Here is a 15,134-nt window from a genome sequence, read left to right on the forward strand (position 1 = left end):
CAATGGCTGCCATGTAGTACCCTCCCTGCGCAATTAGCCAATCAGCAGCAAGCACTGCCAGCCAGAAGGACACATAAAAGAAGAACATTGCAGCAGAGGCACAGAAGGAGCCTGCGAGGAGCTGGGAAATACACACACAACAGCAGATCCACAACACCCTCCCCTGGACACACCCTACTGGGGATCACTGCTTCTCTTTTTTTCTGAACCATCGCCCACGCCACACGGAGAGAAATCTCTCTCTCATCATCATCCTGAAGAAAACCCCCTTCTCCTCATTTTCACACTACTGAGGAAACCTACAATCGCACGGGCTGAGATTTCCTGGGCGAAGACTGTCCTTTTTCCTTTTTCTTTTTTTTTTCTTTTCGTTTGGAAAACTGACATCTGCATTTCCCACCACGGCGTAATATCTGCGAGTCGGCCTGAAGACCTGCAAATCGAAGGACCTAGATCACTATCATCTTTGTACATCAAGAATGGTTACTGTACGTATACCTTCTCTCTTCTTCTTCTTCTTTTTTTTTGGTCTGTCTCATAACAAAACAATAACAGCACCACCAGAAAATCTATTTTATCAGCCTCACACATCATGTGCCTGCAAGACATTCAAATTGAGAAAGCAAAAGTCTAGGCTAATTAGACATTAAAATTCATCTTATTTAAATACAAGCGAATCAAATAATAGGCTATACACAGCATTTGGTCAAAAACGCAAACATTCTAGCACATCTAATCGCGGATTCCGTGAACAAGATTAACGATTAGCCCAGGATTTAAGTAATGTGATACAGGCACGCGCGAGCATCGCTATAGCCGAGCTCGCTTCGTTTTCTGAGGGGAATCAAAACATTGCTTTCTCCAGCCGTACGAACCATTCGTCTTGCATCGTAATGCGTAATACGCGAAACCCTTCGCAACATGCATTTATTTCTACATCCGTTAATTAAACGCATTCAAGCGATAATTAGCCATTATTAACATAGAGCGCTGAGGAATTCCTCAGAAATAGCTGAGGTGCGGCGGAGGCAGAAGGGCGTAAGAGGGCAGATGCCTCGTTCAGAAAGGATGCTCGAGACTGAATCTCTGAGACAAAACACGATGCCTCGGAGGCTGAGAGCCCATCGAGAGCAAAGGCAAAGAAAAGGGTCGAGTCACTCAGAGGGGGAGGGGAGATATTATGCATCCACTGGTTTGGATTGAATCAGGCAGGACAAAATTCCTAAGGCTTGCGATGCTATAAGAGATAGCGAGAGAGGAAACGGCCAAATGTCACGTATGGAAACGGTCAAATGTCATCGATTTCTTGCGATTTCTTCTCGAGTTGCGTTTCCGTCCTTTTCTCTCCAAAAATATAACGACACTGAGAGTGTAAATAAGCAATATGAGGGGAATACAAAGGCCTGAGGGAAAGCGTTTTGGGCGTGTCTTCTCGAAAAGAAGACAGCGATGGCACGAGCTCAGAGTCACCATCTTCACGTAGATTTTCTGTGAAAACAATAACAACAGCTCATGTAAATACGAACAGGTGCTTGAAACGTATCCATGAATGAGCGATTAAAATGTTAGGATTAATTTATGACGTTTAACTCTTCAGGCCTGCTCTACATGAAGCGTATTGTCAGGTTAATCGTCTTTGTTTCTTGCCAGAAGACGTGATAGCTAATACTAAACGCTAGATTCGTTACAATGAAGACTTAATTTGTAATTATTAATTTAATAGGGTACTAAACGACGCGCTTCCCTTTCATTTAAATTCTCAATAGATGGTGTGATGAATGAACGACGGGCCCTTCGGCTTGTTGTTCCGCAGTCCTCCGTGAGCACGAGCCTCTACCGCAGTGCCAAGCACATAAAACCGTTGAGTCAGATAACCTTCTCCAGGCGCGTACACAATTCAAGGACAAGGACATCACAACGATACACAACACAACACAACGGTCTAAACATACGAGCTCCTCACTAACCGTTAATAAAGAGGGTTGTCAATCAAAGAAAAAGACGGCGTTAAAAAAAAAAAAAAAAAACGTTATGCTGGACAGTTTAAACTGTCAGGGGCGTTACGCACGTTATAGGATCACAGGCCTCGTCTATTGTGAATCGAACCGCTCATTATACAGTACATACACTGATTTTATTGGCAAAATAATGACATTAACTTCTAAATATTACGACCAGGCCATTTAAGTTAAAATTGTATATATACATACATGCATACATACATTATATATAGGCTATATATAAGGAAAGACTAGCTATAGGCTTTTATTGAATGTCATTATTGATTTTTAAATGTATATGAGCTATATTTGTATTATGTTTGCTGTATTATTATTATTATTATTATTATGATGATTATTATTATTAATAAATTGTCTTGTAGAATAAGTCAAAGTGAAGGCAGTTGCAATGTTCATTGTTCCCGGAAAGTCCCGCAGCCTCTGGCCTCGACACAAAGCGCTACTGTTTACATTAATATTCATAGTGCTGCCATGGTCTCTGTAGAGGAGGAACGGGTGGCTCTTTTGTTCGCTTGTGTCAATACGTTTATTCAGCAAAAAGGAGCTCGGATTTGTGAATGCCCACAGAGCACACGCGCACTTGTCCAATCAAAGGACGAGAGGATAACGATTTTAAACGATTCGTAGAGGTGTTTATTTATAAAGACGACAGCAAGAGCTTAATGTCCACTTGATAAAATGAAGTCCGCGGCACCAATGTTATTTTGAAGGTTGTTGTCCATGCCGAGCCACTCCCGAATTCAGCACTCTGGATAGCGACCAAAGAGTAGCATGAACACTGCTAGCGCCTTTTCCCTAACGTTAAACGTTTAAACTGGCGGTTTTGCAAAATTAGGCCTAGCCTACTAATAATTTAAAATAGAAAAAAATACAAAAAATAACGCTATTAGGGAAAATATAAGAAATAATTGTGCATTCGCGCGATAAGTCGATGATCTTTCGCGCTGCAAATTTCACGAGCTAAATTAACCCAATTCACCGGTAAAAAATAAAAAAAACAAAGATAATGGTTTATCCGTTCAGTTTTGACTTGTGTCCTGTTGTTTTACAGCTGCCACTGTGATCCCTTAAGCTGCAGTGAGAGTGTGGCTAATGCCTTTTGTTTAAGATAATCCTGTAATCTGTTACTGAAACAGCCTATTGGCAATCCAGCGTTCACATTTCAGTCAGGAGGCTCGTCCAGACACGTACGCTTATGAAATACAAATGATAAAAATTAAGGTCTGCATTAGGCATCAGAAACGTCACGAATACAGATTCATTTTCCACAGCCCATCGTTAACAGACAATGCTGGGAATCGCTGGCTGACACTGGCAGTCTGAAAATGAACGTTGACATGATGCATACAGCTATAGATTAGATCAGCCTTATGCTTTATTTGTTTACCTCACCGGATCTTGTGCAAGACTGTGTTTATTTTAAGAAAATGGCTTCCTCACTCACTGCACAGGGACATTAAGGAAGTGACGTGAGCCAATAGTCTTCACAGTCAGATTGCTCTTTATCTCATGCTGCTTTCAGGCCTGTTTGTAAATAGCGTTCTCTGGCATGATGCGTTTATGACTGTAGATAATGGAAATGTATTTTAACTTATAATTCATCTATATTTTGATTTCATCTAACAAATATTGCAGCAGTTAAACCAAGTGGCTTCTTACATTTGTGTATTGTGACATTCAACATGATTTTTCAGGGAAAAATCGAATGAAATTTCCCCCTCTGTCTGACTGTCAAGGCTTGACGGTCATTTCAGCAGACTCTAATTACAGACTCACTAAGAGGAATCTTTGCAGTCATTTATCCTGATCAGCGCGCTGGTGGGAAGGTAATAGGTTTTGCGTGTACGAGATGCAGGGCTCTTGTTTGCGTGTGAGTCTGGGTCCTTGTGTAGGCGATGCTGATGCAGTGCATTAAATATTGAGGGAGAACTCTCCCAGAAATAGAAAAGTACAGGCTGGGACAGGAACGTCAAAGCCTGCTTCCATGGCCACGTTTTGTTTCGAAAGCCCTATTTTTAATAGCGTAAAATTCAGGGACAGTTGATAAGGTGTGTGATGCTTAAGGAGCACAGTGGAAGGAGTCTCTCGCCTGTCTCTGCGATGCATGTATTTTGGGATGAAGCGCTCCTCCACCTCTACCTCTGCTGTGCTGGCGACAGTATCTGGGCTGTAAGACAGTGTACGTGTCAGTCTGTGTGGCCGAAGAGCCTGTGCGTTGTGTAACTCACTACATTTGTCGCTGAGGATGGGTGGCTTGCCATAGGGAGGTTTACTTCAGTTCACGAATCACATTTGCCCTGATCCTGTCACATTGTGTCAAGACTCGCTCTGTTTGTGTCAACGCTTAGACAGCGCCTGTTTGAGTAGGTTTACATTCTGAACCCGAGATATTTCCTGAAATATACAGGCTATGGGCTACAGCCACAAAAGATGCCATTTTATCACTATTTGATTGATCAAACGAACGACCTTTTCTTGGAAATTCCTGCTCGGGTGGCAGTGAAATTGTCAGTTTTGCCTAGATCCGTGTTTGCAGCGCTTTAATAACTCGCCTCCCTGAGCTTTCTCCTTGTCAGTGTCAATTTGCCTGAGATATAAATTCTGGCGGCCCTGAAAGCTTATTTTATTAATGCAAGACAAAAAGTGAGTTTAACCGAGCACTAGTTCTCGAACACACAACTCCAAGTGCACATACGACATGCACACATATGTGCGAGGTTTGCTAAAAGTCAAGAAGCCAGCCAATAGCAACAGTCGTCAAGCTGCTGTTACCTGGGCAACCTGGTTAGAGGTAAGGCTCAAGGCAAGAATAAATTCATTCCACTGAAGAGACAGAGAGCGTTACAGAGAGGCAATACTGAAGGGAGAACAAAAGAACAGACTACCCACACTATTAGGAATTCACCTGTTTGCGCATCTGATCGTAAATGCTTAATTAGATATCATTATCATTTCATTTATTTCCAATTACATTCATATTATTAATTATTTGCATCATCCACTTTCAGAAAAAAAGGTACAAAAGCTGTCACTGGGCTGGTACCTTTTCAAAAGGAACATATATGGTTCATATTGGTAGCTTAAAGGTACATATTAGTACCTTTTGAAAAGGTACCAGCTCAGTGACAGCTTTTGTACCTTTTTTTTCTTCCTGAGACTGTAAAAACACAGAGGGACACTTGTGGCATATGATTGTGCCTGTTGATTGTGGGGATCCCCAAAAAAAAAAAAAAAAAATCACGGATGCATTGTTAATTAAGACACCCTCTTCCACCCCAGGGGCCGTTCCGAGGGAAGAGTGCTTTCAGTCAACTTACGATGACTAATAAATGAACATACATTACACATGCCGATTAGTAAATTCTGGAGAGTACCAGCCTTCGGGAAAATGTTTTAAAAAAATCAACATAAGTCACAAAAGAAATAAAAAAGGACGGATCGCTTGCGGTACGATGAGGAGAAATCCAGTCGTGCGTTGTGACAGAAAGGGACCGTTAAAGACAGAAGTAGCGTCTACAACCTGCATACATCTGTTCTTTGAAAATCCCCATAGGCCAAATTAAACATCATGTGCTCCACAGCAACACGGATGAACCGAAGACCCAGACGCGCACACACACACTCTCGCTTTTCACATAAACAAGGTGCCAACTCCATCTCATCTTTATTTGTCTAGACTCCCACTTTTTGAAAGAAATTATATAAAAAAAAAAATCTGTTAGCAAAGCTGAAATGACAACTATTCTCATGCCCACACCGTCATCCTCTCAGAGGCTAGTGATGTAACGCTGTTTGACCCTGGATAGCATAAAGGGGGGCTGGGAAAGAGCGAAAGGACTGTGACATCTGCAGGGCCAGGGGCTGATGGAGAGAGTTGAAGTAAGGGAGGAGGTCATAGGAGGAGGGGAGGTGGGATATTGTTCTCCTCCAGTCCTCTACCCCTCAGACACATTGATTTTTAACCTCTCAACGAGGACGCCCCTGAAATTATGCGTTTTCACCTAAACTGCACTGTCTATAGTCTTAATTTGTAATTTTTCCACCTGCAGATAATTAGCACCATGGAAACTCAGGTGTCCAATGGTCCGAGCGGAACCAGCCTGCCAAACGGCCCCGTCATTAGCACTAACGGTGCTGCGGACGACAGCAAAACCAACCTGATTGTCAACTACCTGCCTCAGAACATGACCCAGGAGGAGTTCAAGAGCCTGTTCGGCAGTATCGGAGAAATCGAGTCCTGCAAACTAGTCAGAGACAAGATCACAGGTAACAATGCGGCATATCTTGATTCGGTAGGAAATGTTTTGCATTAAAGGGTGGTTTTCAAGTGCATTCTTGTTTGTCTTATTGCAGGCCAGAGTTTGGGTTACGGCTTCGTAAACTACGTGGATCCCAATGATGCCGACAAGGCCATCAACACGCTCAATGGTCTCAAACTGCAGACCAAAACAATCAAAGTAAGAGAACCGTCCTCGCCGAGCCCAAGCTCCTCAAATCGCTCGATGGGGAGGAAGCAGGGAATGAAGCAGAGCCCAAGACAGACGTGACAGCAGGAGGGGAGGTGAAAGGGAGGGGCGGTGGGAGGAATCGTGGCGGGGACAAAAGGAGCAGAAGAAAAGAGAAAGTGGAGGTCAGAAAGCAAAGGGTTGTGTGCAGGGGTGATTGTGATGGAAATGTAATTAGAGAGACGCAATGTGAGGCTTGGAGGTCAGCGAGGAGAGCCCCATCTGCCTCCAATCTTGGCTAATTAGGGCCTTCTTTGTCCCCAATTCAGCTGGGTTTTGGGGTGGGGAAAGGTCTGCTTGGGCTTCTGAAAGTGAGAGATTAAACAGTCGGTCCGCTTCTCCACCTGATCACCACACATCAAAGATCGCAACAAATCCGCAAGAATCCGCAGTTAAGCAGCTTCTGTGGACTCAGCGTGTGCTTGCATGCATTCATATTGGAGATATAGATGTGAATTGTATGATATAGGCATATGCATACAGAGCAGTTTCATTCCTTATAGTCTTAAGCAAAGCACTGTTATTCCAGTGAATAATGACTGCAGGCCATGGGCGAACATTATTGGCGTAGTTGTTTAAACCGATTGCTATTGTCCTAATCGTCTTGTTTGTTCAGTGCATTCATCCAGCATCGTTCTCTGACATTCAACGTTCGTGTGCCCACTGCCCTCAAATCCTTAAGCCGGGCAAATGTCATATTTTCCATGTCAATACGGCATTGTTAGAAAGGTAGAGACGATAGCGAGGATGGGAGGGAGCGAGGGAGGAAGGGAGGGTGACGGGGTGCAGTAGCAAAGGCTAGGAGGGAGCCGAATGCCAATGACAGGATTAGGAGCCATATGGGCTGCAGGCACCATCTGTACTGTGGGAGAGAGAGGGAGAGGGTTAATTATGGGGCAGCATCCCATCCCTCCAATAGATCTCCCCCCCCCCTCCAGTCTCTGCTGTATACTCACCCACTCACTGCACAATTACACCCCTACCTCAACAATACCGCTGCTTAGTCATACTGGCCTGCAAGACTCAAACACGCATATGGTGGAAAAACACATCATTCTGCCAAGCTCTGATGGCGAAGCATGCTATAACTTGACTGGGCGTTGTAAAATGTCTCGAACACGTTTAAAATAGACTCCTATTTATTATAAAAACAAGTTTACTCGCTTAACATTTTTTTGTTGTTGCTGTAATCGCACACATAAAAAGGTCAACAGATTCAAATCTGTGAAATGAAATGCTTTGTTCTATAACCCGCCATTGAAGAAAATGGTTAAAGACAAAAATAAATTAGATTAGTAAATAAGTAAAAAGAGCATTGGAAACAGGATAGGTTTGGGGTTATGAAGTGTTAAGCTTTATAAAGCTTTAAGGCAATATAAATGTTAATAAAAAAAAAAAAAAATGTATATTCAATATAAAGTAAATAAGTGTGTGTGTGTGGGGCTGTAAAAAGAGTGTAAGGCTTTAAGGCAATATAAATGTTTAGAAAAAAAAATAAAACAAAAAATATATTAAATTATATTAAATATAAAGTTAAATGAGTTAGATAAAAAATATATTTGTAAATAAGTGTGTGTGGGGGGCTGTAAAAAGAGTGTAAGGCTTTAAGGCAATATAAATGTTTAGAAAAATAATGAAAAGTTAATATATTATATTAAATTACATTATGTTATGGTAAATTAATTTAGATGAAAAATACCAGACTATAAGACTATGACATTTTTTTGGAAAGATAATAAAAAGTATAAGTAAAAAGAGATAATATAGAAAAATAAATAAAATACAAAAGTAGAAAAAAAATAGAAAGAATGAGATATGAGTAACAAGATTTTTTTGTTTTAAATGAAGTAAAGGTAGTACAGTTATTGTATAATAATATAAGTAACATGTCCACATATAAATGAGAAGTATAAATTGTACGTGTAATACTGTTGAATGAAAGCAATCGAGAGTTTTTGGATAGTGAGGATGGTGCTTTTCCATTAGCATGAATTGGTATTGAGCTTTTTATTTGATTTGCTTTTTTTTTTTTTCACTGGGTATTTAGAGAGGGCGTGTTAGGGAGTTGTCAGGGACGCTGGACATCTTGTAATCTGTTTACTTGGTTTGCCGGTTGCCAGAGGAGCAGTTTCCCCTTGAGAGAGAAGACAAAGGAGAGATGGAGAAGGAGGAGGGGGCCAATCTCTTTATCTCAAAAAACCACATGCGCACACACTGACACCATCAATCAAAGTCAGCCCCTTTCCACCAGAAACTCATAAATATACATATTTTATGAGAAAAATCTGTTCGCATCTCAAATACGACTAAGACGGCTCGGTGGGGGATTTTTAGGAAATATAGAGGGGAATATAAAAATGAGATGAATATTTGAACGTCAAAATAAATGCCTAATTGGACTTTATATTACATGACACATCCCAAAGCGGAACAGGTTCTAAATGCTGCTGTCTTGTGGAAAATCACCGGCTAGAAAAACAGCCCATGATATCAAATTTTCCTCACGACTCCCTGAGGGAGCTGGTCTCAAATCAGCTCAGAGGGTGTCGAAGTGTCTTGGGGGGTGGGGGAGTGTGAATGTCAGAGTGGGTTCGTGTTTCTGCTGTCAGGAGCACTGCGAAGCTGAAGTAGTGTTTAATAAGGGAACCGGGTTTGGTTCGAGTGAAGTGCGGATAAGAGACGTGGATTTTAAAGGAAGGAGGGATGAGAGAGAGTGGGCGGATGTCTCGCCTTTGAGCGTGGCACTGCTGTGACATACCCGCCTTGACTACACTTGAAAGTTTTGCACTGCTGGGAGTTTTAGGACTGTCACAGCTGTCTTGATGCATGCTTCTTAATAATATTACAAATCCTAAACTGCAGCTCCAATTTTTTTTTTTGTGTGTGTGTGTGTGTAGGTGTCCTACGCCAGACCCAGCTCAGCTTCCATACGTGATGCCAACCTGTATGTGAGCGGGCTGCCCAAAACCATGAGTCAGAAAGACATGGAGCAGTTGTTTTCCCAGTATGGAAGGATCATCACCTCACGCATCCTGGTAGACCAGGTCACAGGTAAACGTTACCTCACTTCCACAAACAGCGTACGCACCCTGGGGGAGGATTACAAATCTAATTAAAGCTCTGGATGTGACGCAAAAATAAAACAATAGGGTAGGCTATATGCTTCACAGTCAACATGAACTCAAAATTGACCCCATTTACATTTTTAATGCACGTTCTTGGCAGTGTTAATTTAGTATCATTGAAATAGTATTGTAGTTTGTAATAATATTTTGAATTAGTTTTTTTTTTTAATGGCTATATATTTTGAATAACCAAAAGCCAAATTCCTATGGAAGTCCAGCCCATATTTTCTCTCTTTAACTATACTGTACTATAATATGTTTTTTTTTTCTTTTCATGTTAAAATTTTTCTTTGTCTGCTTTATAGAGCAGATCATAAAGCACTATAGTATAAAGTCTGGTTTAGCCCTGTGTCCACATGACTCACTTATCTGCCATTTTAAATTCACGGTGCTTACATTACGTCGCTTTCTGTCCGGAGCAGGTATATCGCGCGGAGTAGGTTTCATTCGGTTCGATAAACGGAATGAGGCAGAGGAGGCCATCAAAGGCCTGAACGGTCAAAAGCCGCTGGGTGCCGCCGAGCCCATCACCGTGAAGTTCGCCAACAACCCCAGTCAGAAGACGGGACAGGCCCTGCTCACCCAGCTTTACCAGACAGCAGCTCGCCGCTACACCGGCCCTCTGCACCACCAGACTCAACGCTTCAGGTACTGCCTCCACCCTCAGCCCACACCCCTTCCGCTGCCTACTCTCCCTCTGACGGTTTTCCTTTAAACCGCAGCACGTTCACGCCATCAGGGGGATTGACAAAATCACAATGGGTCTAACTGAGGCAGTGTGTACATTTTTAAAAGAACTGCCCTGCTTAAGAGATAAAACACAGCGTGCGTGAATCAGTCATGGCACGGATGCATTCAGAAGCACAAACATGCGCGCAGTACTCTCGATCCATCGCCTGAGGGCTCTGTAAGCACTGCGTCAGTGCGATGGGCGAGCCGCGCCTGTTGATTGGTGGATGCGGTGCCCGGTAAAGAGCTCCCCCTGGTGGCTGAAGTGGCTCCATGAAAACGCTTTGCTCTGGTTGTTGGATCTTGCAACTAATATCTTCACCTCCGTCACTCTCCCTCTTGCATTGCAGACTCGACAATTTACTAAACGCCAGCTACGGAGTCAAGAGGTAATTTAAAAACAAAAGGTGTGCTTTCAAAAGCATCCATGCCTAAACAAGCTCAAACAAAGTGCCCGGAATACCACCTGCTGACTTAAGGATTAACATTAGAGATTGATTTGAGATAACACCATTTCAGTAGACTAGATTGACTTAGCTGATATCACAGCAGGACATTCTGGCATGGCTTTGTTGAACCTTTTTGTTCTTTTGGTTGATTCCTTGATCAAACTGTATTTCTGTATTGAACTAACATTATTATTTTTTTTCAGTTTTGGTTGCTTTAATGTTCTTTTTTTCCACCAGCATGGACATACAAGGTTCCGTTTGCGTCTCCTCTGTTAGTTCCAATTTTCTGTTGATTTGTTTCTGATTTGCCTTCATCCCTCTCTAGGTTTCTGTTTTGCTTAGTATCGTGATTTTGTTGAACATTGTGAATTCTGTGTACTATTTCTAACAGGGAATATGACTAGTTTGGTTTGGTCACCAGATAATATGACTAGATAATATGATAGCTGGCCATTTTCTTACATAGGCTGTGGAGATCGAGCGTCCGCTTCTCAAAGAGACAAAAATGGCAGGAGCATGTGGTAATGAGAAGCACGCTGTGCTGAACTTCAGAATGACACCCATGGTAGCTCTCCTTCTTTCCTCCCCAGATTCTCCCCAATAACCATTGACAGCATGACCAGTCTAGCCGGCGTCAACCTGACCGGGCCCACTGGAGCTGGCTGGTGCATCTTCGTCTACAACCTGTCCCCGGAAGCTGACGAAAGCGTCCTGTGGCAGCTCTTCGGTCCGTTCGGCGCCGTCACAAACGTCAAGGTCATCCGTGACTTCACCACCAACAAATGTAAGGGCTTTGGCTTTGTCACCATGACCAACTACGACGAGGCAGCCATGGCTATCGCCAGCCTGAACGGCTACCGCTTGGGCGACCGTGTCCTGCAGGTCTCCTTCAAGACCAGCAAGCAGCACAAGGCTTGAAGGAAGGCCTAGTCACTACTGCTCTTTAACATGTAGGGGGAGCTACTGAGCTCCCTGTACATTCACTCTACATGGGCCTGGACTGAGTCTCTCTCTAACACACACACACACACACACACACACGTTTAGTTGTTTCGAACAAAAATACACAAGTAGAGTTGTTTTTCTTTTCTCTTAACACAACATGCTAGTCCTTCCCAATGTTTGCCTGTATTGAATTAGCAGAGGTGCGAGGCGAGGCTGGGGAAATCCATGAGGAGGGACAGTCTAATGAATGTGACAGAGAATGTCTGCAGAGATTTAATTTAATTCAGGCAAAGTAAGAACTGGTCAAAGAAAAAGAAAAAGTAAATCAAATATGTGCAATTTACCCAAAATATTGCCCCGGTAACTCTCCTGTCTGGCTTCAGAGGATGTAGTCACTTTTTTACACTTGGGCATTTTGAATCAGTGATTTTTTTTAAAGAGAAAAATGATTAAAAACAGTGTTCTCATATATATTATGATATAACTATATATTCAACATTTAAGGTGGTTATAATAGCCAAAAATGTAAGCATTTTCTAGAACTTTGAATACGGTTTCCTGGCTCTACATTAGGTTGCAACCTTGCCTTATGGCACCAAACACACACCTTACTCGAGGTTCAAAACCCAACAGCAACTGAACAAACTGTGTGGATGGTAATCACAAATCGAGAGGTCACCCGGGGGTCATCACAATCACCTCAGCACGCCGAAAGACAACTTTCATCACAGAGACACTCGCACATCAACACACACACACACACACACACACACACACATACGTAGCTCCACCGGAGGGCATAGCGAAACTTCACAAAACATAGCGACCTAGAATCTCCTCGTATCTTTCCACTCTGAGTTTTATAGTTAGAATTTAGAATCGATTGCACCACATATGCAGTTGTCTGTGTAACTAGGGGCATTTCGACAGTGTTCCCATGGCGATGGTATTTGGAAATCTTTTGAAAGTCTTTCAAACCATTTATCCAGAACTGTATTAGATCATTTTAAAACAGCTTTGAATGGCTTGAGAGTAGGAAAGGCTCTGCGTCAGCTCTTTGAGACGTACATTTGAGCCGTTATGGAGGTCAGGGGCCACTGGGATTGGTCGCCCTTGCTCTTCATAACCTCTCAGATACATTTAGCTCTATTCACTAAAAGGAATCCCATTATAATTCGCTTTTCCCAAACCGGTTTTAGCAGCCCCTGCATATCTAAACAGCTACATATCAAACATAAAATCTAATTTTGTGTCCTCAAGGCCCTTTTAAGCAAGTCGCAGCCACACGAGCTAAAAAAAAAATATATAAAATCTTTTCTCAAAATACTCATAGTTTGAGTATTTTGAGAAATGAAACATTCCTTAGATAAAATAACGACAATGCCCAAGCTGTCCACAGCCCTGTGATAAAACAAACTAAACCGTTCCATGGGGAGAGACATTGCTGTAAAAAAAAAAAGGGAAAAAAAAGCAAAACTTCACATTATATGAAGAAAAGAACTGAAAGATGTAAATGTGTGTTCAAATCAAGTGACATTTTGCTTTTCTAAATAACGCTGTGTTAGCCAAAGAGGACAATGATCTCTTTGAAAGGATTACATTAGAGATTAATATATTTTTATATCTACGGAAAAAACAAGACCTTGTGCGACATTTTTACAGATTCTTAAATCGTGGAAATCTTTGGACACACCGCATGGCTTTTATTTTCAGAGTTTTCAACTTTGGGGAGAGAGGACCAGTCTGCGGTGTAAAGGGAGGGGATCGAAGGGTTGGGGACTAAGACTTACATGCAGTGAAACCATTTCATTTTCAAAAATACAAAAATACAAAAACAAAAAAAGAACAGAACTACGAAACATTCAAAAACAAAAAAAAAAGAATCAGCAGACAGGCAAATGTATGCATTACGCAAGAAAAAAGACGCTATGGTTTCTCTAAAGTGAAAAATGTTGCTTCAATGACGGTGCAGTGAAGCTCAAAATGGCGTCACATCGAACACCATGAACACCCAGAGCATTTCATCTCGCATCGGCAAAAAGACGGAAAGGAAGAATCACCTTAACGCTTCAGCATTTTCAGTGCACCAAAAAAAGTTAAGAAATTGACATAATACAATGTAGCTGCACTTATCAATGTAATCAAATCTCACACAATAATCCATAGTGAATTATATTCGCCAGTATGTCACCACACAAGGCAAACGTCTACCATTGTTACTTTTTACATTTTTTCTTGTTTATTTCCACAACACATATCTTCTCTATTCCACCATCATATCGTCAACACCTGATTTTGCTCCTATGCACAAGCACTAACCAACCAAGGGATTTTAGCTTTGTCACTGATGAAGGAAAAAAAAAAAGTCAGTCCGAAACATTTAGCAAGAGTGTGACCGCACATGCACACACACACTTACACGCGCACACACATATTATAACATATCAAAGTGTCTCTAAACTCTTTCCATTCCCATTGTATAAAAACTGTGATATACCTTGAACCTCTCTCAGCTTACAACGCCACATTAACATCGCAACACATTTTTATTTCGCTAACGCAACTCATCCTGGAACTCATCGGTGGTGTGCCCTAGAGGAGACAAAAATCCTAAATGTAAAGATTCGTCCACCCTCTAAAATGAGCAACGGGACAGATACAGTGACCAGCGCAACCCAGTAGTGTGCCTGGCGTCCGAAAGGGGTGGGGTGGGGTGGGGTGGGTTTTAGCGTCGTCCTTCTGGCTAAGTGTCCCAGCGAGCCCTTTAGCTACACCACTTACCCCATTCCCTCTGAGAGCCAAGGACAATGGCAGGAAACAAACATACTGCACCGCTTGAGCAACTTCAATAATAATCATTTTAAAAAAAAGACAAAAAAACTTTCCTATGGAACAGTAAGTGCAATGTGCTTCGTTTTTATATTGACTGAGAACAAAAGATATATATATTTTTTAAAAAAGAAATTAAACGTCACACTGAAATGGTTTGCAGAATAGTGAAAGGATCAAATGTAATGAACAACAACAAAATGCAAAAAAAAAAAAAAGTGTTAATTAACAGATTCATTAGAAGAATCAAACAAGCACCAAGAGCTCTGGTCTCTAAAAATGTCCATTATCCCTTCCTCCGCCCCCTTATTAGTGCTCTGACCATGCAAGCTAAAACAAACAGCCGTCTATGGTACCGAAAAGAGCAAATCTAAAAGACCGTGAAAGGAATACCGTCTAAAATATCATCGGTTTTAGCCCATGTTGATTTCAGAATATCATTTTCCCTGTAATTTATTGATTTCCTTTACATATCAGAATCACACGTTAACTTAGCGTATTTGTGTTGTTGATGTTGCCATAGAGGACACA

The 15,134-nt window shown here is 41.8% G+C and overlaps 2 protein-coding genes across 9 annotated transcripts in view; one reads left to right on the forward strand and one right to left on the reverse strand.

Moving 5' to 3' along the window:
- Window positions 1-15,134, reverse strand: part of LOC311304609 (vascular cell adhesion protein 1) — a 660,847-nt gene that overhangs the window by 484,981 nt on the left and 160,732 nt on the right. The gene's annotated exons all lie outside the window — the stretch shown is intronic.
- elavl3 (ELAV like neuron-specific RNA binding protein 3) lies at window positions 101-12,079 on the forward strand. 8 transcript variants are annotated; one of them, XM_084419017.1, is made up of 7 exons: window positions 103-488; window positions 6,071-6,287; window positions 6,375-6,478; window positions 9,424-9,577; window positions 10,071-10,299; window positions 10,731-10,769; window positions 11,399-12,079. In XM_084419017.1, exons 1-7 carry the CDS (start codon window positions 480-482, stop codon window positions 11,745-11,747), a joined length of 1,101 nt encoding a protein of 366 aa, XP_084275143.1. In that variant the 5' UTR covers window positions 103-479; the 3' UTR covers window positions 11,748-12,079. The 8 variants fall into 8 exon arrangements, with proteins under 8 accessions (XP_084275149.1, XP_084275143.1, XP_084275145.1 ...); XM_084419019.1 differs by having other exon boundaries at window positions 11,420-12,079; XM_084419018.1 differs by having other exon boundaries at window positions 359-488; window positions 10,074-10,299.

This window comes from Rutilus rutilus, assembly GCF_951802725.1.
Source record: "Rutilus rutilus genome assembly, chromosome: 1".
NCBI lineage: Eukaryota > Metazoa > Chordata > Actinopteri > Cypriniformes > Leuciscidae > Rutilus > Rutilus rutilus.

Bases quoted from the DNA above. Each gene is read 5' to 3' on its own strand.
- elavl3 (XM_084419017.1), top strand. The intron at 6,479-9,423 runs GTAAGAGAACCG...GTGTGTGTGTAG, and splicing joins TGCAGACCAAAACAATCAAA to GTGTCCTACGCCAGACCCAG. The intron at 9,578-10,070 runs GTAAACGTTACC...TTCTGTCCGGAG, and splicing joins CCTGGTAGACCAGGTCACAG to CAGGTATATCGCGCGGAGTA.